The 23,185-nt window shown below is 34.2% G+C and overlaps 4 protein-coding genes across 8 annotated transcripts; 2 read left to right on the top strand and 2 right to left on the bottom strand.

The window, feature by feature from the left end:
• Positions 1–453: 453 nt before the first annotated feature.
• Positions 454–3,079, bottom strand: eIF3d1 (eukaryotic translation initiation factor 3 subunit d1). Its single transcript, XM_066289259.1, has 9 exons — positions 2,727–3,079; positions 2,400–2,662; positions 1,935–2,046; positions 1,734–1,843; positions 1,381–1,680; positions 1,194–1,325; positions 899–1,140; positions 724–849; positions 454–670 (listed from the first exon to the last, which is right to left on the bottom strand). The coding sequence occupies exons 1-9, from the start codon at positions 2,926–2,928 to the stop codon at positions 493–495; spliced, it is 1,665 nt and encodes a 554-aa protein (XP_066145356.1). The 5' UTR covers positions 2,929–3,079; the 3' UTR covers positions 454–492.
• Positions 3,080–3,794: 715 nt separating this feature from the next.
• Positions 3,795–9,827, top strand: Smurf (SMAD specific E3 ubiquitin protein ligase). The gene is made up of 14 exons (XM_066289474.1): positions 3,795–3,920; positions 4,080–4,118; positions 4,185–4,427; positions 5,314–5,710; positions 5,763–5,968; positions 6,552–6,779; positions 6,833–7,002; positions 7,055–7,330; positions 7,388–7,542; positions 7,849–8,235; positions 8,300–8,455; positions 8,514–8,635; positions 8,693–8,875; positions 9,180–9,827. The coding sequence occupies exons 1-14, from the start codon at positions 3,866–3,868 to the stop codon at positions 9,362–9,364; spliced, it is 2,802 nt and encodes a 933-aa protein (XP_066145571.1). The 5' UTR covers positions 3,795–3,865; the 3' UTR covers positions 9,365–9,827.
• Positions 9,828–11,265: 1,438 nt separating this feature from the next.
• On the bottom strand, positions 11,266–20,233 carry LOC136343082 (condensin complex subunit 3-like). Of its 4 annotated transcripts, XR_010732740.1 has the most exons (24): positions 19,999–20,233; positions 18,253–18,450; positions 18,049–18,192; positions 17,873–17,995; positions 17,700–17,823; positions 17,415–17,643; positions 17,180–17,365; positions 17,010–17,121; positions 16,135–16,353; positions 15,798–16,078; positions 15,606–15,738; positions 15,293–15,556; positions 15,121–15,238; positions 14,837–14,881; positions 13,726–13,928; positions 13,492–13,668; positions 13,174–13,442; positions 12,606–12,850; positions 12,325–12,477; positions 12,147–12,275; positions 11,928–12,092; positions 11,812–11,875; positions 11,482–11,733; positions 11,266–11,428 (listed from the first exon to the last, which is right to left on the bottom strand). XR_010732740.1 is itself a non-coding variant. In XM_066289473.1 (23 exons), the coding sequence occupies exons 1-22, from the start codon at positions 20,113–20,115 to the stop codon at positions 11,808–11,810; spliced, it is 3,702 nt and encodes a 1,233-aa protein (XP_066145570.1). In that variant the 5' UTR covers positions 20,116–20,233; the 3' UTR covers positions 11,266–11,733. The 4 variants fall into 4 exon arrangements, 3 of the variants coding, with proteins under 3 accessions (XP_066145570.1, XP_066145568.1, XP_066145569.1); XM_066289473.1 differs by having other exon boundaries at positions 11,266–11,733; positions 11,808–11,875; XM_066289471.1 differs by having other exon boundaries at positions 11,266–11,733.
• A 342-nt stretch (positions 20,234–20,575) lies between these two features.
• On the top strand, positions 20,576–23,085 carry sturkopf (lipid droplet associated hydrolase sturkopf). Of its 2 annotated transcripts, none has more exons than XM_066289536.1 (4): positions 20,576–20,714; positions 21,404–21,543; positions 21,607–21,788; positions 21,843–23,085. In XM_066289536.1, the coding sequence occupies exons 2-4, from the start codon at positions 21,432–21,434 to the stop codon at positions 22,452–22,454; spliced, it is 906 nt and encodes a 301-aa protein (XP_066145633.1). In that variant the 5' UTR covers positions 20,576–20,714; positions 21,404–21,431; the 3' UTR covers positions 22,455–23,085. The 2 variants fall into 2 exon arrangements, with proteins under 2 accessions (XP_066145633.1, XP_066145634.1); XM_066289537.1 differs by lacking the exon at positions 20,576–20,714 and adding an exon at positions 20,946–21,084.
• Positions 23,086–23,185: the final 100 nt, after the last annotated feature.

Raw genomic sequence — 23,185 nt, 5'->3', positions numbered from 1 at the left:
GTTTAACAGAATTACTGTAGGTAAAAAAATTGCTAATGAGTAAGATTCTATACAATTAGTACAATTAAGGTAAATATGTCCCTCTATCAATGATTTTGGTACATCTTACAGGTCTCCTAAATGACAAGATAATAATTTCGATAACAATCATCACAACGTTAAAGATGAGCCGTAAACAGGTAGATCAACAACGTGAAGTATTTGTATTTTCGCTCTAATGTTTTGGGTTCAATTCTGAGTAAATGTTTGCATATAACGTGGGGAGAACAGAATACATAAAATATAAGAAAGCTTCTTATGTGGTTGCCGCAATGGCTTGGAGCTCTTGCGTTGAGAGTTACTATCTTCCTCGCTATGAAAATAATTATTATCCCAAGTGAATAGCCAAATATAAACGGAATTGAGAGGCACAAGAGAGAAGAATGTGAACACCGCATAGTAAAACTGCATATCGACCATTTCAGTAAAATGATTTATTTCTCATTGAAACAATTATCTCAAGCTTTTAAAAGCTGCAGACTCTTGAGGGGTATCATCATCACTCTCAGATTCCCCATCTGACTCAAACGTATTGTCAGGAATATCATATAGACGTATCATTGGCTTGTTCGGGTCCTTCATGATCAAATATTTGCCGTCTTTTTGCTTCATTACGATATCGATAATACATCTGAAAAATCATTTTGTCAACAAAATGATTTTCACTGTCTGTGAAAATCTTACCTAAGAATCCCCCAAGCATTATCCATATTGAGATTGATTTGAGTGGCAAATTCTGCGGGCTTATACTGCTGTGTCCCCAGTATTACGTGTTTACTGCTGTCTCTCACATGAGCACGGCTCACATAACTAGAAAAATCTGAATGGGAGCAGTTGTAAAATTAACGCAAATATTTACCCGAATTTAATTTGGTCGCTTCCGGCCAACAAAGCCTGCACCGTCCACTTGGCCAATTTGCACGCGTTGTTTCTCAATTCATTTGCCAATACCGCTCCTCTTTGAATGTCCAGTTTCTGACGCCACTCCACCCCATTGGCTAGTTTAGAGTCCCACTCATTCAAGGCTTTAATGGACAGGAATTGAAGCTCCCCGTTGGGGGATTGAACAACTGCATCATGTTCACAACGCGCCACTAAAGTCTAAAATTAATTCCCTTACAAAACGTTGACTTAAAACAATTAGAGAAACATACAATTCCACCTCCCAAGTCCCATTTCTTGTATCTATAAGCAACACTAGCCACTTCTCCCTCCTCTTCTTCAGATACAAATGGGTTTGCTTCATCAAACTTGTAGCGAGGTTCATTTGCGCCAGATTTTAATACCTTTTTTTAAACAAATGAGTTAAATTCGGCCTGAAAACAGCCTCTAAAAACTCACTTGCTGGCTAAAATTGTGGTTAATAAAAGTAGCCTCCAATGCAAGATTCCTTGGGGAATTCAAAGAGTTGCCATCATCCTGCGGTGGCTCCACGGAAGTTTCGTTAACGGTTAGCAAATCAAACTCTGTATTATCGCGCTTGTCGAAAAACAATTTTTCCCCAATCTTTTCAATAACAATGTCCCAAGAATAGTTTGATCTGGTGCAGCACATGATGGTGGCCAGAATAGCGTCAGTGGCATAGACGTTTCCTTCAGTTTTACTGAGTTTACGAATAGTTGGATCGTCAGTTGTTGTGACCTAAATTGGAAAAAAATTACAGGCTATAATTTAAATTTGGTTAACTAACATACAGTGTGGAAGATGCGATTCACACTCTGCAAAGGCTTCTCATTTTTAACATTGATGCGATCATAGGATTTGTCATAGTACTCCAATTCCCCACAGCAGACAATGTCATCACCTGGATTAAATTTTACAATGAAGCTTTTGGTATTAAAATATGGGCAAATATAATTTGAAATTTAAGGGTGTTTTCAAAGTTTTCAACTTACCTTCTTTAATGCTAGGCAGAGACAATTTTCCAAGTCTTGGAAAATCCATCTCCTCAATAGTGCTCCAATCTGGTTTAACAGTGACTGAAGCATCTCTGATTTTGATTTGAGGCTAAAGAACCATAATATTGAAGAGGGACTTTTTTTAATTCTCTGTAGCATGTTTTACATGTTGTGTTGCATGATAAATATATTGTGTTAAAAATTATAGTAAAACTTTTAGTGATAATTTTTTTCCAAACAGTTTGTCTCACTAGAGTTTCCAGATTTAAAAAACTATATTTTTCATTTAACAATAGTTATTGCTTTTTGAAGTATAAAGAGATACTATAATATCAATTTATCTAAGGTAACAGACTGTCTAGCACAAAATATTGTATGGTTACACAAAAAATACTGCAAAAATAACTGCTGTGTCAATCTGGAAGGCCTACTATGTCCCCTGTAACTTTAGATAATACTCACCCTCCCTTGACCCCATCTCCTAACTTGACCCTTCTTATAATTGTCCCTAGCTTTGAGACCTTTGCCAAGGGACTGCATTCCTCCACTCTGTACATTACTACGACCCCCACGTCCTCTCATGTTTCTCTGGTTAGCCCTGAAACGTCCTCTTTGATATGGAGGCTTCTGCACACGAGTGGTGTCCACCAAATGAAAAGTACTCTCGTCTTCATCATGATAATAAGCATATTGACTGCCAGAACCAAATTGGGACGCATACTTGTCTGTGAGAAATTACATACAAATGTAAATTATATGAAATATTTTGTTGTGATTTTTAACTCTCACTAGCATATTTTTTGTCCTGGAACGCTGCTCCTGTCCAGTCGCTAATTTTCCCTAAACGATCACCTTTGCTGAACGGTTGATAAGGCATATCTTTGAATTGGTCGGGCAATTCGCAGGGGCCCCAGCCGGCTGGGTTATCTTGGATCACCGGAGATGTAAAATGAGGCGCGTCAGCCCCTTGCTGGTTATCCGTCATGGTCATTGATATTTATTGACACGGCACTATGAGAGATTTTAAGGGAAGTGCGAATTTTTAATTTGAGAAATGCAGAAATAAACGTGGAAACGTTACTATCCGCGTAAAACACGGATTGACAAAAAAAGTAGATGAAGAATGAGAATCAATGACATGACGGTAGCGTTATGTGTGACATATGATATTTATTACTGTCATTTCTCGTGATATATTTTGCACTGCTTAATAGAGACTAGTTTGTGTGAATGGGAATTTCATTACTGTTACATATTACTTATCTAATGCAACTATGAGTTTACTCAACAATTTAAGAGTAGATCTCACAAAGTTTTTTTTTATCACCATTTTGGCGAATTAAGAATTAATCCATGGCGGTGAGATCGAAGGAAGTGATATCATCATAATACCTACGTTTTATGTGTATATGAAGATTGCATCGGTGCATGATGCTTTTATGGTGACAAATGATAGCATTCAAATATTAAGGCCAATTTTACATCCAGGTTTTATAAATCGTTTAGTTTAGATATTTAAAATTTATAAAAAATTAGCATACATAAAACAAGATAATGGTTTTTCTGTAATCTGTTCTCATTCCTTCTTCATATTTTTTCAGAGGTTTTCACGTTCTGTATAGAGATTACCATCTTATATTTCAAGTTAATGAACACTTAGATAAAAAAATTAAAAATGAGGAATTTTTATACTATGGATAACTAAAATCTATGGAAGTTGTTTACAATGTCTACAACTTTTGTAGTTCTAAAGAAAACCCTCAGAATAACATTCGTATACACCACATTGTAACGAAAATCCCAAATTCACACATGCCAGTATTAACTAATGTCAATGTCAGGTAAAATTACAAATTACAACAAAATGGCGATTTTATGATGATGTTTGTTAGAAGTTTTGTTAATAATTTATTTTATTTTATTTTACGATGTCCGGAACACCATCAACTCGTCGAAATGGGGCCCAGAAAATCCGTTTAACAAGTAAGAACCAGAATGTCTAATTTTTTCTTATATACGAAAACGAGCAACGAAAAAAATTTTTAAATATCCCCCGTCAAACAATATGGCCTCAATTGAAGGGACCTCCCAAGTAAACTTAATTTGTGATGTAATAATTCTAATTGCACGGTTCTTTTGCAGTTCTTTGCGCGAGGAGTTTGGTCCGAAAAGATCTCTTTCGTAAGTGCCACATTGATTTTTACAGACCAGGAAATGTATGTTAACATTATTTGATGTTTCTTATAGGGCTCCCAGATCCATTCGCTAAGATATCAGTCGACGGAAGTGGCCAGTGTCACTCCACTGAAACAGTAAAAAATACATTAGATCCCAAGTGGAATTCACATTATGATTTATATATTGGAAAAAGCGATAGTATTACAATTTCAGTATGGAACCACAGGAAAGTGCATAAAAGACAAGGAGGAGGGTTCCTGGGTTGTGTTCGTATTGTTAACTCTTTAGTGCAGAGATTAAAGGACACTGGATGTAAGTACATTTGAGATTGTTTACTAACTGTTCAGATCAGTTTAAAAATTCTTTGCAATAGGATGCGTTAGGTTTTAGTAGATACACCCACTTAGGCCTTTGTAACTGAATTCTCTACATAGTTACAAATATATTACGTTGGCATGTTTTAAATAACATGCAATAAAAAAATTAATAGTAAATGCTAATTAAATTGTCTTTTGATGCATTGCTAGAGAAAGTGTTTCACATAAGAAATCATATTATTAATTAGGAGAACATTTGTAAAAAAGTTGTAAAAAATCTTATTTACCTCTTTGGCATATTGTCTAATGAAGTTTAATTAAAGAAAGTGGAAGATTTTTTTCTTCAAAACAGCAGTTTCAATTATCATCACAAGCTTATTTTCTTACAAAAATGTTTGACCTATCTTTATTTATCTCATATCATGTGTTTCTTGATAATAAATCATATTTGTGTTGACTCTTTATTACTTTCCTTTTTAATGTACTAATTTGTTTTTGGAAATTTATTCTCTTTAATTTTTGCACTTCAAACTTGACACACTCACTGATAAGAATGTTCGTTTGTAATCCTAGTTACGTTGAGTAAACTAAACCCAATTAAAATACCTTTTTAAGGATTTTACTGGTATTATTTTGAGGTAATATAGTCAAAATAGAATAAAATGTCAAATTCAAGTAGCTATAAAATATATAATTATTCATGATCTGTTATTACCTTTAAACCTTATAATTTATTCGACTAATATGCGTAAAATTAAATATGTAAGACTCATTCTTGCCAAGGATTTTTAAGCTGTAATTGGCATTGAACATAATAAATAAGATTAGTATCAAAATTATATTTTCTTTTTTGCATATTTGCATTTTCCACCAATTTCTAGACCAATGTCTAGATCTGTGCAAAGCTTCGCAAGATGATAATGAACCAGTCAAAGGCCAAATTATAATTTCCCTTCTCTCTCGTGATGGCCCTTGTGGAGGTACCCCTCTAGCAATAGTGAGTCCTTTGGGAGACATCCGAGGGCCTATTAACAGTCCCTCCAATGAAAATGGCAATGTTGACATTACAAATAATAGTTCTGAAACCTCCAATGATTTGCCTCCTGGCTGGGAGGAAAGAAGGGCCTCTAATGGGAGGCCTTATTATGTCAACCACTTGACTAAATCCACTCAGTGGGTTAGGCCACAGGCAAATGACAAAGTTGCAGTATCACGGATAAGGATGGCAAATAATAATGAAAATGGAAATATTAATAATAATTCTAATGCTGATATTAGGTAAGGCTGAGATGTTTTGTATCTAGTTTATGTATAAGAGTATATTTTGAAGAATTGAGGAACCTACAAACAACAACCAAATTGATCTCACTTTACCTTTGTCTCCGGGCACAAGTGCACCAGTAGCATGTCCTGTTGTGAGTCCACAGCATAAAGAACCTTCGATTCTCTCACCAATTGAACTTAGGGTTATACCTACAAGTTCTGCTAGTGTAACCCCAGTTCCTTCAACTACACCCTCAACAAGCAATGGTTCAGGTAGGTAACTTACCGACACCGACAACAGTATTACCCATGTCAAAAAGTCATAAATCAATTTACGTTAAAATTATGTTCACAATCATATATACTGTTCCATCTTGAAGTGAATGTATCATCTTGATATGATAATACAATACATTGAGAATAAGAAATAAAAATTATTATATTTTTAAAAAGAAAAAAAAATTGTGTATAACATTTGCAATATAGTAAAATCCAAGTTCAGGAAATTCATTTAGTATATTAAACCTTTTTGTAGGAAATATACTTTAATTTCTCCTTAAAGGTCTTAATGGACATGGTCTTTGATACAAGAGGTAATACATTGAACAATTTTATTATCCAATATGTCAGATCGTTCTGACACCTTCTCAAGCACCAATATTCAGGAACCAAATCTTCCTTTGTCTACTTCTATCCTCCCTCTAGACATCCAGGTCTCTCTTTTTAAAATATTCTATACATTTCAGGCTAATTGTCCTTTGATTTTTTTAATGAAAAAATTTAAAAAAGAATTCAAAATTATTTTTGAAATAGATGTTAGTTTAAATGGTTTTAGCAAATTTTTTTGATTATGTAGCTTCCACTACATCAGTAACACTGACTTCAACAACAAATGTAGTTACTCCTCAAAGACCAGTGAATCGCAGGCCCAGAAATGGCGAGGAACGGAGAGATGGAAGTAGTAGAAGAAGAGGAAGGAATAGAAATGCTGTTTTAGCTTCACAGGTGGCTGCAGCTGTTGGTCAAGTTGTCTCCAATGGTTCTACTACTGTTGTGGCTAAGTTAGACTTGCCTTTTGGTTATGGTGAGTTTTTGATTTGTGTCAAGTTTTTTTTAATATCTGGAGATTTTCTTCAGAATTGCGCACAACCCAACAAGGTCAAGTCTATTTCTATCATATCCCTACTGGAGTTTCCACGTGGCATGATCCAAGGATTCCTAAAGACTTGACTCCCCTTAGTCTTGCTCTGGATCATTTAGGGCCTCTGCCATCAGGTTGGGAAATGCGCCAGACGACTTCAGGGAGGGTAAGTGTGTTAATTATTCATTTCCGCAGAGTAATTATTGTTTTTTTTGTAGGTTTATTTTGTGGACCACAACAGTCGGACTACACAGTTCACGGATCCTCGACTCAACTCACAAATTTTAAATAATATTCTAAAAAGAGTTGCTCCGCAGAGTAGTCAACAACAGCAGCAGCCACAGCAGAATGGTCAGCCACAAGTAGGTGGTTTGGCAACTCCGGCTGCACATACCACGTCACCTAGTCGAGGGAATGTTGCAAATACATCTGTAGCGACGCAAAATCCTGCTCCAGTGTCCCCTAGGCCGAGGATCTATGAAGATTTGCCGCAGGTGACTGCAAAATAAATTTGATGAATTTTATGACTCGTTGGTTACTATTTATTTTAGGGGTTGTTGAGCGAAAACGAGCATTTACCGAAATATCGGAGAGATCTAGTCGCCAAGCTCAAGGTGCTTAGAGCGGAGTTGACTGGTCTGCAGCCGCAAAGTGGCCACTGCCGATTAGAAGTATCTAGACAAGAAGTTTTTGAAGAGAGTTACAGGTATGACATTAAATGAAAAATTAATAAATAGCTTTGATACACTAATTCATTAAGGTTATACGGTTATCGTAAGGCATATCACATTATCACCTCTCGAGCGATGGGCATCGCGGATTGTATTTCTCACTATCGCGTACACGGTGGTAAAGATTTCGGGACCTTAATTGTTTTCTAAAATTCTAACTGTTTGATTCAGTGGTTTACAACAAAAAGTGGGTTTGAAGAACCCGAGGAAGGGCTTAAGGCGTAACTCCTTAATTTTATAGAATAATAGAGTACTGGTTCTAACATCCCTGTTTCCTTTAGGCTTATAATGAAAATGCGTCCCAAAGATATGCGCAAACGACTAATGGTTAAATTCCGTGGTGAGGAAGGTCTGGACTACGGCGGCGTAGCACGAGAATGGCTTCATCTTCTCTCAAGAGAAATGCTGAATCCGCAATATGGCTTATTTGAATACAGCCGAGACGACCATTACACGCTACAAATCAATCCCGATTCTGCAGTCAATCCTGAGCATTTGTCCTACTTTCACTTCGTGGGGAGAATATTAGGAATTGCCGTGTTTCACAACCATCAGCTTGAAGGGGGATTTACGCTTCCGTTTTATAAGCAATTGCTAAACAAACCAATCACGTTGCAGGATATAGAGGGAGTCGATCCTGAACTGCATAGAAGCCTTACGTGGATGCTGTAAGTGAATCTTATTTATTTGTTTTTTGTACGGATATGTAAAGGTTTTCCTTTAACAAATAAGGGAAAATAACATTGATGGCGTACTGGACACTACTTTTTCCGTCGAGAACAATAGTTTTGGTGTGGTAAAAGTGCATGAGCTGAAACCGAGCGGAGCCCAGATAGCGGTTACTGAAGACAACAAAAGGGAATATGTTAAACTTTACGTTAATTATCGGTAAATTCCTCTAAACCAACCTCTTACCCTAAACCTTATTATGCTTATTTTTCTCAAGGTTTATGAGAGGCATAGAACAGCAGTTCCTGGCGCTCCAAAAAGGGTTTACTGAGCTCATTCCTACAGCTTCACTGAGACCCTTTGATGAAAGGGAGTTGGAGTTAGTTATCAGCGGAATTGGTATTGTATTCTTTTGTCTTCAGAGACTGATTGAATGATGATTTGGGTGTTTTTCAGGGTCGATAGATATAACAGATTGGAGAGCACACACAAGGCTGAAACATTGCACTCCCGAGACTCCGGTGGTTCAATGGTTTTGGCAGGCGGTTGAGTCATATTCTGAAGAAATGCGTGCGCGCCTTCTGCAATTCGTAACTGGAAGCTCGCGGGTTCCTCTTCAAGGTTTCAAAGCGTTACAAGGTAAGTTTTCCTTATATGCGTCACTGTAGACTTCGATTTCAAATTGAAATTTTTATTCAGTTTTGTTTTGAAGATAATTTTTGAAGAATTTTGGTACGTTATACCTCACTGTTTAAATCCATTTTAGCTTTAAATATTCTGGGTTTAATATGATTTGCAAAAATCTTAAGCGATCAATAATCGATTTAAAGAAACTGAAAAGAAAATTTTCATAATGATTTAATAAACCAGAAACCATTTAAATTTTTTATTTAAACTTAAATAAATACTGACTTTGACATAACTTTTTATTCGCAATTTTCAGGTAGTACAGGCGCGGCTGGTCCTCGCTTGTTCACTATACATTGCATCGAAGCACCTCCACAAAATCTTCCCAAGGCACACACTTGTTTCAATAGAATCGACGTCCCCCCTTATGAATCTTATCAGGTTTTGTACGAAAAGTTGACGCAGGCCGTCGAGGAGACTTGCGGCTTCGCAGTTGAATGATTAATGCTCATTCGGCTTTTGAGCATTTTACCCTGGCACGGCGGACGGTAAAAATAATAATCACCCATATCTAGAGATTTATCGTAGTAAGAAGACTGTTAAGTGCCTTTCACTTTCACGCCCTCATCTCGTTTCACCGACAAGTGCCTATTCGCTAGTCAAAAATGTGTCGTAATCCACTTATTTCGGCTTTCATTGTTAGAGAATATACAGTTAATTTAATGTTGAATTGAACTTGTAAATTTTGGAACGTTGTGTTAGCATAGCTGCTTAATGGCAGTTTCATTTAATGGATTTATAAGATTTCCAAGGGACTCAGTATGTGTCCTCAAGTTTCCTTTTTTAATTTTTTAATTCAAGGTAACTGTTCGTTTAGGCGGCTTGAACCTCCTGACGGTCAAAAAATATTTTTTTCTGTGATTTGCAATTAGTTAAATTCCACCGAGTTTAAAGAAAAGAAAAATATAACTATTATTAAAAAATAAAAAATATGTACTATGAGAAATCTGTAAAAAATAAAGGTCATACTAATCAAAATACAAAATTTAATCACTTTTTGATCAAGTTAGTTCGCGTTAGTTAACTGTAGGAAACAATTTCTTTTAGGTATACCGCATAAAAATATTTTATACTTGTGTGTAACGCATTGTGTTTTTAATTGGGAAATATTTTTGGTTGGTATATTTTTCTTTCCTCGTCGTGTTTCCTCAACACCGTCCATAAATTGGTCGGTCTTAATAACATCAGAAATCTTCACCATTACATATTCCATTTTACATTTGGACCATCTCCTACATTCATACAGGTTGTTAGCTGCATAAAATGTTGAGAGAAACATATAAGGTTTATTATCTGACGAACGAATTTTGGGAACATTTCCATCACCTCAAAATTTAGCTTCAACACTTCGACTTTCAATGTATAAATTGACATTCCGATGGAAAAAATCATTTGCTGAAAAGTCAGTTTTCCATAATGGCACCATTAGCATGGGAACTTTTTTCGAGCAATACATTAAAATAATACATATAGCTGCAAAGACTGTAAAAGTGCTCGATAACGTAAATAATAACAAATTAAGAACATGTCGTGTTCTCCATTTGTATACATTATTTATGTTATGAGTGAGAATGGTTGGCCATTTTCACTCGGGGGAGGCAGATAAACGTATGTTCAAATGAAGCGATTTTTATGTGCAGCATTTGACCTTTTGACACTGTAAAGAAAAGCAATTTTTGTTTGGTATTTAAATGCTGTTCACACTACACTTCAAAAGATGACACAACACACCAGGAGGTTAAACAAGTGATGCATTTATATTGTATTTTTATTTTCACAAACATATATTTTAGTATAATGTGTATACTTCTCCGATTATTTCAAAGCCAATTTCGATAGTAAGGTTAAAACCTACATATCAGGATTTACATTATTTGTAATTTGTTGTCTCAAAGCAAGCTAACATATCAAAATATTCTAATAAATTGAGTTACGCGACTGGTTTTTAAGTCGAAGATGCCCAGTTTTTTTACGTATGTGTAAATTACTATTTTTATTATTTGTTTAGTACAATGCTGATCATTGCGAGTATAATAATTTCCAGTTCTCCGGAATCGATCTCAAGGAGAGATAGTAATTCTTTTTTTGAGAAACTACACCTTTAGGTCATTTTCCTATTATTTTAAAGGGGCGTACTAAATGTGTTAAAAAGCAGAAATGTGATTTATTTTTAAGGCTGTAAATACGAGAAGTTTTTGGCACATTGAAAGCAATATTTTACTCTTTAAGTTATAATGTAAGTCACTGTGTTCAACACCCGGTTAAATGATTCAGTTAAGTTATAATAGGCAGAAAATCAATTTTATCAATATAATTGTTCATATTGATGGTTAAAAATACTCTTTTATATAAACATATGTTTTTATTGTATATTTATCTTTAACTTCCAAGAAGGAATTTTGCTTTATTGTACATTATTGTAAAGTAGTATAGCACTGTACACATTTTTATTTTTCATATTTTGTATGTGGCATTGCATCCCATGCAAAGTCCGGTTGCAGGAGTCTACAAACTGATATGTAAGTTAAAGAAATAAACACATATCGCTTCAACTAAACCTTTTCATTTGTAGAAGTTATAATTCTTCAGTAATTAAAAATATATTCTAAATTTGTATTTCTTCACACTGCAATATGAAGGATCCCAATTGAATTTTGATTCATTTAGGACCTTTCATATTATAATGTTAAGATTTAACAATAGACGTCTAACGTACAATTTGTTAATATTTCTTTGTTTTAAGTCGACTCTGAAGATGTGACGTACATCGTTTCTTGGCCTGAGATTTCGAATCCTTCGATGCAAGTGATCTATACAAAATAGTCCACATTAATGACGTTATAAAATTGGAAAAAAAATCATTAACGTGATGGACGATAATTACCTACCTCCAAGATTCATTGGGGTATGGGGCTTTAACATCATTTTTGTCTTCTATTACATATCTATTTACTGGAAATAAAACTTTACGGACACGAACAGCAAAAAAACAACCTTCACTTACATTTAATATACAACATTTTTCTGCTATTCACATTTAATTCGTTAACATCTTCCAGCTTTCTTTTCGTAGCGCTTCTGGTGTTTAATGCTCGATTGCCGCTTGCTTCAAAATTCCTCTGTGCTACGAAATTTTCCTTCCCGTTGTGTTCACTTGCATCCTTTTTTCCTAATTTATTCATCAATAATAATAGTCGTCCTGTTTTTCTCGTTGCAAACTTACCTTGTCGCGTCCTTACTTCACTCTCAAATTTTCTGCGGTTCGTTCTTTGAAAACCTGTACTAGAAATTGATGAACACGAAGAATCTAAAGATCTATTGATTGTAGCTTGAATTCGAGGTGATCTTCTACCTAATGAAAACGATTGTTGGAAGAGTTTTGTATTTAACGTTTAACTTACAAGAGTCGCTTTGAATATCAAAGCTTGGAGATAATCGGCTCGAATTTGAAGAGCTGGAAATAGACGAGCATGGCGGACAACTGTCTGTTTCTAATGCACCATTTTTTTTTATTCTGTTCGATTTACCAAGTGTTCCGTTATTTTTATTAATGTCTGAAAAAAAACAATACGATATATTTTAAATCTCTGTAACTCGTCCTGTTTAAAAAACACTTTAGGCATACTTACGCTTAATACTAAGATAAATTATGGTGGCACAGCAAAATAATGCAATTTTTTACCTTTTTTCCATTTGCTTTTTGGTGGTTTTATAGTCAGATTTTCAATATTTTGTCTAGTTGCGGCTCTCTTTGATCTCGTGATTGGTTGACTTGAGGGTATTACCTCAGACTCGGAACTTGAGACAGAAGAAAGGTTGATCCTAATCTCATTCGTTACAATGTTATCCTGAAGTTTTGTTTCGGGAATTTTGTCTTCCGAAGGTTGAATAATGACCGTTGGAGGTGTGATGGTAATTTCTGTCTCCCTGATAAAATATTTGAAGTAGTAAATTAAGTTAGTTTGGTACAGTCTCATTCAGTCTAAAATTATTGTTAAAATTAGAAGTTAATATAGCAAAAATTCGAGTGAAATCTTAAATAAATCACATCAGGTTCTGTAAACTGGACAGATTTGATTTTGATTATGTGAATGAGAGGTGAATTGCAATATGTATTTGCATGTTTGTGGACTATAAGACGAAATCTCTCGTAAATATTTGGGATTTCCCTTAGCATCGTTAGAAAATGTATAAATTAACAAAATACTTTTTATTATGTGAACAATCGTTGTTACCTATTCTTTCCTTACCTATTACTGTGAAATTCGCCTTCAGACACTTCAATTCGCCTCTTCTTTCTTGGAACATCTACATCCTCTTCAGCAGACCCATCATTAGTACTCTCTTCAATTATCGTGCTGCATCTCCTAGGCATTTCACTCACAGATTGCCTCACAATACTCGTATTCTCCTGATGAGAATTAGTTGACACAATATTTAACGTGGAATTTTTAGACTTATTTTGCAATTTTCCTAGAAACTTCTGGATTTTCTTTTTCGCCGTTTTGTCCAAATCGTCCTGCAAAGAAAATGCTGTGAATCTTAGAAATCACATAACACCATAATACCTTTTCGAGAATCATTTCCGCATTATTTATAAGTTCCCTCGCTGCCGGCGAATCGTTGGGGTCGACCTTTATGTGATCCAACACTTTAGAGAAATAAACGACGACGATGCTGGTCGGTCTACAGGAAATTTCGTGCAAAACTCTACGGGCTATTTCACTGTGGATATGTAGTAAACCCTGGAAGAATGAATAGAAAATTAATCGAAACTTTTTTCATTTTCAAACCGAACTTACGCGGACTTCTTTGGAGTCAGATAGGACACACATAAAATTAATCAAGTTGTCCACATCTATGTTCGCCAGAGGACTGGTCTCAGGTGCCTCGGCCAAATTATACAAAGTAGGCACTATTGCTTTAGCAACCACTTCTTTGGCGTTGGTAATCTGGTTCGTATACGCTTGAAGGGTCATCCCAATTTTTTGTTGAAGGTCCTCCTCTGGTAATCATTTGCAAATTCAATAGTAGTTCAAATGAACTTTTAATCGGGCATAAATTTTGTTTACATGTTAATAATGATATTTTGACGTCTAAGTTTTCAATCATCTTTGGAAATTGCTGCTTTGTAAAGATACAATGAAGAACTTAGACTTCAAATAGGGTTCGCAAGCCTAAACTCCAAAATAAAAATATAACGGTAAATCTATATGAAATTATCCGGACTATCAAGAAAACTCATTTTCGCATTTAGCAGTAGTCATTTTTTCTATCTTGTAATTGAATTTCAATGTAGAATTGATCACACCACAATCTTAACGTTAAAACCATTATTATAACTTGAAACATTTTTACTTCGGATTTGCTAGGCTTGGTCTATGTTTTTATGAAAAGCTTTCAATGGTTGGTCTAGGGATAAGTGGACCTTAATATGCACAGTAGGTGCATTGGCGTATCACAATATTTTTGATAGCAGCAAATTTACAAAAATACTTATCTCTTGGCTTGACGAAAATTTGAATGTGTACGCCTTTCTTTTTAATAGTTTCACTATTATGTGAACGGTGATCATTAAAAATGTCTTCAAATAGGTGTTGCAATATCAACAGCATGTCTCGATAAATTCATCTATTAATGTATTGCTGGTCAGATATTCGATGATAAATAGCCAATGGCTTAGCAAACACAATACATTTACGATTCACCTTTTACTAAGTTTTTTTTGAATGATCACTCATTACTTCAAAGAGAGAACTTTTGAGTTAAGCGAATCACAACACCGAACAGCCCAGTTATATGTCAGCCACTGATAGCTTTTCTAGAGATTAGAAATATTCATATTGCGTGTTAACACAAAAAAAATAAGTACCAACAAAACAAAAAGAATACAACAAGAAAATTAACATATACCAATCAACTTGTAGGTCTTCATAGATAATGCCACCTCAGTAGACCCTTAAAAATATAATAAAATTTATCTTAAAATGATGTAATATACACTCGTAAAAAACAGGGGAACTAGTGAAAGCTACAAAAGCATATCAAGATATATATGAAAGCGAACATTACTCATTGTTATTAAAGCTTGAACCAGGCCCAAAATTATGCTACCATGCTAAATAACTAAAGTTAATGCAAAGCCGAGGCAGAAAATATGATTGAGAACGTGTATTAAAAATCCTCAATTTACTTACGCGTTGTCGGACTGTACCACCTGAGGACCAGCCTCATAATAACCATAGAGTCTATAGGAAAATTGCTCAGCATAAGTGTCAAGATTGACGTTATAGAGGCATCTCTTAAATCTTCGCACTGAAATCATATTTACATTTCCAACTTACTTTAATGAGTAACCCAAAAACTCACTATTTCATCGTTGTCCAAAATATCCAGCAAAATATTTATAAAAGCGTCCACTGTGAGCTGACGATCTGTAGTTGAAATTGGGTCATCCGTTTCTGCCTCTTGATTATAAAGACGCCTGGTGCCGTCCATGGTTTTTGAAGCCAAAGTCGAAGCTTCAGATTCGAACAATTCGGTACCGAATAATCGGATTAAATCCGTCACAACATGTACTGAGGCAACGAGCATTTTGATATGCACATTTGGTAAGACGCCAAAGGATAAGAGCTGTAGAATTATATATTTAAATTAAGAAACACAAATTAAAGGGTCTTACAGGGGCACACAACGTAATTAAATGTTTCTGCGCAAAATTTTTATCAAAGATGCAATAACAGGCCAAACACTGAAAGGCGCGCCAGCAAATCTCTATGTTTCGTTTGCTGATCAGTGGCATCAAGAACTCATCCCTGATTAAATTAGAAAATTCCCTTACAATTTTGTAATGAAAAGAGCATAGAAAGTTCACCTATAGATCTGCAACTCCTGCGGCAACGTCTGAAAGCGACCATACTGCAGAAGACTTATTAACATGTCCAAACACCAACATAGAGTCTCTTGGTCGTCTTTAACCACTCTTGTCTGAGACTCGGGGACCTGTGCATTATCTACATCGTCAAATTTTGCCAATTCGTTCATTTTCTCTGCGATCTGCTCCGATAACTGTTGAGCTTTAATATAATCTTTACTTTCCAAAACATCTTCCAAGTCTCCTTCTAAAGTCTTCAGGTTAACCAACAATCTGGCTCTCTGCAATACATTTATTGTAAAAAATTACCTTTTATTTATTATAATCAAAATCTTACAAAAAACTTCTTTTCTTGTAGATCTGCTGCAGAAGGTTGTTCAAAGGCAGTTACAGGTTGCCAAATATCGCTGATTATGTGGCAAATTTTCTGCGTTAAAGAATCCACATTGGGGTTGAGTTTCGCGGCTATTTGAATTAGTTTGTTGAGCAATCGAGGCTGAAGTCGGCGCGTGAGTAATGTTTTCTGGATTAATTTATCCAAAGCTTTTCTGCCAACCTAATATTGGCAAATGGCAATGTTAATAAAAGATTAAAATAATAGCCTATACACTATAAACAAGAAGTCGATAATACATAATTTCTTAGAAACCACTTAGTTTCGATTTAGGTTTAATCTAGGATTTAATGAAATATTGACCTGCATACCTACTCATAGAAGAAACGGTCTTTTGTAGTTTTTTTTTAATATGAATATAAACTGAACCGCTGCTGAGACACAACGTTTTAGAAATGGCGAATTATTATGTCAGATTGGTTTGTTCCTTAGAAGTGGTTTACACGACAAACGGACACAAGAATTTCATCAATCTAATGCCAGCTCCAACAACATGGCAAAACAGCTCGCGGATTAACTACTTGCGCCACACACTCTGCTGTCTTTTAATAATTTCAAATTCAAAATTCACCATTAGAATATCTCCAACTTAGTTTAAATATTACAAAATTGCGAAATTAATTACTCTCCTCTTTACAGAGATATGAGAAAAAACTGATTATTGGTAAAATGGTTTTCGTTCCTAGTTGGCATTGCTTGAAAATATTTGAAAACTATTGACACTTCGGTACTGACAATTTTCCAATGATGAGCCGCAAGTTGAAACAATGCTGTACATAAAATAAAAAAATATCATACACAATTTAAAATAAACTCACTTCTTCTGATAAGTCCATTTTCTCAGTAATGTCAAATAACTGGTACAGTACGTAATGAAAGTACAATGTCTCAAACTCGTCCATTCCCTCGAGATATTTCTTCTCAATTAAGCTGAAAAATAAACCTTAGATTACCTAAAAAAATAAATTTTCTACAATGAAAAAAAAACCTATTGATATAATCGCAAAACACAGTCAACTCTGGTATGATTCGATCCAAATAATCTTCCTCCTGGCACAAGAACTTCACTAACATATTCCAATAAAAGACATTTTCGCTTCGTATATTATCTTGCGGTATTAATTTGGAGTCGTCCAGGCTTAATTCTTCTATGAAACTTTCAACAGTTTCAGTCCTAAAATTAACTGTACAGACACAACCCAAAAAAAGCATAAAATATTTACTTGAGGAAAACATTCATTACTTGATTGCTAAGCTCTTCTGTCGTCTCTATGTCGCTCTCATCTGCGTCAAATTTAATGACCTCCAAGAACTTCAAATAAGACTTATTTAGCTGCGTAAGCCATTTCGGTATTAAATACTCCAAAAAGGCCTTTTTCACGTGAGAATTAGTCTCTGAAAATCCACTTTTTAATATAAAGCGCCTGTGAGCAATTTTCAATCGCCTGATGCCTATAGAGAATATTAAAATGTTGTTAAATTTTTAGTTCCTTAACGAAAATAAATACCAATGTCCGCTAAATGTGAAAACGCTGCAAATCGGACGAGCTCACTTTTATCCCTGGTTGCTTCTTTAATTTTCGAAATAGTGAAACTATTTGGAGCCAGTCGTTTTATTACTTCCCTTCTGACCTGCATATATCAATTAAAATTAAAATATTATTAGTTTTATTACACGCACCAGATGATTTGCATCTCTCAAGCATTTTACAAAACCTCGTATTACCGCACATCGTTCAACGGTCGGATTTTGCAGTCTGCTTAATGCAGATATTCCTTTTAATCTAACCGTAGCTTTTGCATCCTATAGAAATACACATATATGGATATTCTCTTTTAGTTTTTAAGAAAACAAACCTGCAAAGTTTGCAACAACACATTTTCAATATCATTTCCAATAGTGTCGTCCACTATAACCTCATCCCCAATATGGTTAAACATTGAGTCAATAAAGCAGCAAGTGTTCACTAAGAACCATTCGTTTCTGTGATCTTGTAGTAGCTAAAAACATGAGCGGGAATAATAAAATTATACTTCATTTTTTAATATAAAGTTACATACATTAAATAAAAATTTTACAGATATGGTTAGTAGTGGGTGAGCTAAACCTTGATTGGGGCTGTTTTCAATCGTAACAATGTGACCCACAAAGTGGCCTAAGAATTCCAGCACTAGCTTGCAACATTCATTGTTTGAGTTATGTGGAATAAGCCTTTGCAGGATTTTTAGTAGGATTCTTGAGAACTCATTTTTATCCAACTGGAAAAAAAAAAATTAATAATGGTAAAGCATCAGATAATTCCGATGGTATCAAATTAACTTAAATTAAATTAATTAAGAGTGGGCGTATATGCCCTCGCACCGTAACTAACGATTATGCCCGACACTCATTACACTTCACCTAGTTGATGCATATTCTGTTGTGTGCCAATATGTTGGACGGATTTATGTCCCATAGTTTGTGAAACCTTAGCGTTTCGGCAGCTGGATATTCATTCAGAATTGTCCGAACGTTTCTTTATCTTCTATGTATAGTTTGCACTCAGTGTTGCTCACTAATCTGATCTTGTACATGCATACATTCTGCCAAGAGATTGTAAGTCTTTTCTTCTATTCTCTAGCAGCCGTTAAATGTGTGTTTGTAGGCCAGAGATAGATAGTAATTTTAGAAGGACTCTATTTGTTTATAAACTATTAGAAAATAGTATTCCTTTTCATGTCTCTGGATATGCCACGGGCTGTTTCTCGTTGAGTGACCTCATTCACCTCCACCTTTTTAGCAAGAGAAGCGCTTTATTGCGTTCTAAGCCTCTGTAGTCAGAAACCTATACCAAAGTTAATTGATTACTTTTACCTATTAGATGATTGAGCACATTTCGGACATAGCATATAATTCATAGTAAAAAAGTATTTGGAAGTGTATATCTGTGCTACAATTTGGTCTCAACTTTTGAAACCATCAGTTAGTCAGAAATAGTCTACTTTTAGCAAATTGAGTACATTCTGATGTTGGTTGTATAATGTTTACTATTAAAGCCACATTTCCTGTCATTTAAAATAGAGTAATTAAAGCAAATGTGAAACTCAATCTCATTTCACTCGCAAACATCAAAAAGGAATGTTATAAAAAAGAATCTCAAGCATGCCTTAATAAATAAAAAGTAAATAGCAAATGGCTTAATTACTGCCATTTATGGGTCACTGGGATTGCTAGTTTTTTTTAATGATCACATATGGGAATTAATAGGATTTAATATTTATAACAAAACCCAAACAATATTAATTTTACTAGGTATCTATGTCAGATTTTCAGATGCAAAACCTTTCAAGAAGGGAGAAGAAGTAGTGCATTACAGAAAGATTTGTACATTTGATCTAAATTCATCAAAAACAAGTATCCATTTCTTTTTTAAGAAAAAAAGGAAAATATTAATTTCATTTAGGCAGAAGCACCAGTCTATTCCAGTTTCCAGTTTGATTTAAGTTCTGGGCACAGCCAAGCTCCCCAGTGTTACATTATCCACTTTGTCTCTCTTGCACCCTGTGCCCTTCAGGGAGTTAAAAGGGAATTTTTGAAGGCTCTTTTAATCTCGAGAAATATTCTTTGTGCAGTGCCTCCATTACTATAGTAGGGGTATATGGTAGGGTATGGGCTTTTCTTATTTTGTGGCTTATTACTTCAGTTTTTTCTAAGACTGGGTTGGCACATATTTATTATCTTTTTAGAGACTATGAGGTTTCAAAATTTAGTGCTGTATATTGCTAAAAGCTGATAAACCTCATATAATGTAAATAAATTAATCTTACCGATTTGTAAACTTTCTCAAATTGTTTCAAACACTTTTGATGATTGAATCGTCCATTCTGGGCATTGCCTATAATCGTCAAAATTGTGGTTTCCGATTTTTTAATTGGTTTATCCATAGTTTTGTCGCAAATAAATTACGTTAAAGAATTAATTTTCAAATTAAATTAGTTTAAACCTGAATCAAAACATTTATAAAAATGTGTAAGATTACGGAAAGCTGTCGCTAACCACCAATTAAGAGTAAACAAAGCCAAAACCTAAACAACGGATTAGTTATTTGTAAACGATACGTGATTCAAATTGAACGTTATCTCTTTTTAAAAGGGATAGTCATAATAAGTTGGGCAAGGAAAGAGATACTTTATTACTGACATTTTTAAATTAAGGTTTGCCAATATGAGAAGAGGTAGTGCTAACATTTCTAATTTAAAAATTGTTTTTTCAATTTCAATTTTTTTCTAGTCAAAATAATATTATTTTAATGCTAAATTAACATTTTCTTAGTTGCTTATTGATTAGAAAACGTTGAGTTGGTTTAAGTGTTATATGAACTTAAAACTATATTCTCTACGAAATTAAATTTTCCATTCGTAACTCAAGATAGGGTAGTGTAGTACTTTGACAACTATGACAGAAAATTGTCATGCATATTCATTATTGAGCTTTTAAGAAATCTCTATCATTCTGTTTACTACTTCTAAACAAATATTGCAGGGTAAGTTCTGGACGAACTCGAAATGAAAATTTCAATCAAATAAAACGTCGAGAAAAAAGCATTTCATACCTTTCTATAAAATTGGACACGATACCTTGCCTGTTTCATATTATGTAAAAATTCAGACTCGGATATAAGGTTTTTTTTAAGGTTGCTCAATGTCTAAGGTTCAAAGAATAGATACAATATGTACCATAGAACAATTATTATGCATATTCACATTTTAAATATAAAATTACATTGCAAGTATTACAACAAAGTCATTAACAATAAGAGTATTTTCTACATTGAATAACACTGGATGGTTTTAACTTGAATACATTTTTATGTTTTATAATTTTTCTCAATATTTCTTAGTATTGTTCTATAGGTAAGTTCATTTTAGATAATATAGAATAAAAAACGAACTTAAAATTATAACCGCAACATAAATTGGCAAATCTATGGAAACAGTCCATTTAGGCCATGCTCTAACTTTATGTTGGACTTAAAGTTGTGAAGAAAATAAGTAAACATTAGGAAAGAGTTATGTCATATTATGAATGAGTTACCAACTTTAACTGCAAATACAACTTGGTTTCTATAGAAACATTGTAATAGAGAATATATGTGATATTACTCAGATTTGTAGCTACCATAAAAACTGGCTACACATGTTAAAATTAACAATTTGATTCTTGAAATTTCAGTATATAACAGGAATATTACTATATAAACATGAATGAAGCATTTGTTGACATAAATGGCATTATGACAAAGGTGGTGACATTTGGACGTTGGATTGAGGAATCTCCAGGAAATACTAATGAAATAATTATACTGTTACCAGGTAACCAATAATTGCTCCCAACATTATTGTTAATTATTATATTTATGTTTTTTTATTTTGCAGGTAATCCAGGTGTAAATAGTTTCTATAACGAGTTTGCCAAGGCCTTGTATGAAAAAACTGAAATTCCAGTTTGGTGTCTCGGTCATGCAGGTCACAATTTTTCAGACACAGGCTTTGTTTCATTCCCAAATTTTAAGCAAAATAAGGCACTTTATGGCTTGAAGGGGCAATTGGCACATAAGGTGAATATCTATTCAAATTGAGAGCATCTAATTTACCTGTTGTTTAATTTTTAGATTGACTTTTTTAAGAAGTATGTACCTGATAATGCAAAGGTGTATCTAGTGGGGCATTCCATTGGATGTTATATGTGCTTGGAGATCTTAGAACATGAGCATGTTAAAAATAAAGTTCAAGAAACATTTCTTCTATTTCCAACTGTGGAGCATATGGCAAAGACCAGAAATGGCAAATTTCTCAACTGGGTCATTCGCCCTATTGTACCATTTGTTTTGTTGCTCTGCTGGATATTCACTATCCTACCTTCACTAATTTCCTTCATCCTTTTGTATGTTTATACCTTTATCGCAAACATTCCAATAGACACTCAGGAGAAAAGCATTAGAGAGTTACTAAAGCCTGGAGTGTTGAGAAGAGTATTTTTCCTTGCTTTTGAAGAAATGGATCAAATAAAGCAACGAAATAATGACGTTATTCGAAGAAATGCGGAAAATATTAGATTTTATTATGGTAAGACTGACGGTTGGACACCCAAAGTGTTTTTTGAATCCTTGCAGCAAGAAGTGCCTTCAGCAAGGGTTGAATTAACAGATTTCAACCACATTTTTGGGTTTTATCATAGTGTGGATGTGGCAAGCAAAGTTTCTGATTGGATTAAAAGGAAATGATTAATTTACAGATGTTTTTGAAATAATGTAGGCAGTTTGGGAAGTAGGCTAGTTAAATATGAAAAGTATTTAAGTATTGTTATTTTTTATACACTTATTAGAACATTTTATTAATAAAATTAATCTTTATTGAAGAATTTTTCTTATAGTTTTAAAACAAAACACTATTTATTGTGTTGAATGACTGATCTACATTTTCTAGTCAGTTTCTAAAACATTTGACAAATAGATCAGTGACAGATATGTGGCACATTAGTTATTTAATTTTGATAACTTCTAATAAATCAACTCTTCCTTTTTTTTAACACACAAAAATTGAAACTCTAGTAGCAGTGGACTAAACAGGCAAGGCGAATTTAACTTGTACTGTTGTCAAATTGAAAAACACACAAATCTAAAACTTTTTTTCATTGAGAGTACAACAATTTATGCCAATTGTGGTTTTTTCTTCGTTTCAAAGTTTGTAAGCTTTTTTATTAACAGATAATAAATCTAGAGACATTGTTGATCCTTACTTGTCGCTGTTTATTTCTATAGCAATCTCTTAAAGAAAGATATTCGTTATTAAAAAATTTATAGTCTATTGTATTGGTAATGTTATGGCCAACAATAAAATTGTTGAAACTTAAAATCCCAACTATTATTTATTTCCATTAAGGGGACCCAATACCAAACCATGTCGAAAACTTAATGTTACCACATCTCATCCGGGCATTATAATCACAATAGCA

The sequence above is a fragment of the Euwallacea fornicatus genome, chromosome 13, assembly GCF_040115645.1.
Source record: "Euwallacea fornicatus isolate EFF26 chromosome 13, ASM4011564v1, whole genome shotgun sequence".
NCBI classification, from domain to species: domain Eukaryota; kingdom Metazoa; phylum Arthropoda; class Insecta; order Coleoptera; family Curculionidae; genus Euwallacea; species Euwallacea fornicatus.
Note: the sequence above shows the minus strand (reverse complement) of the source record. Positions and strands in the feature narration are given on the sequence as shown.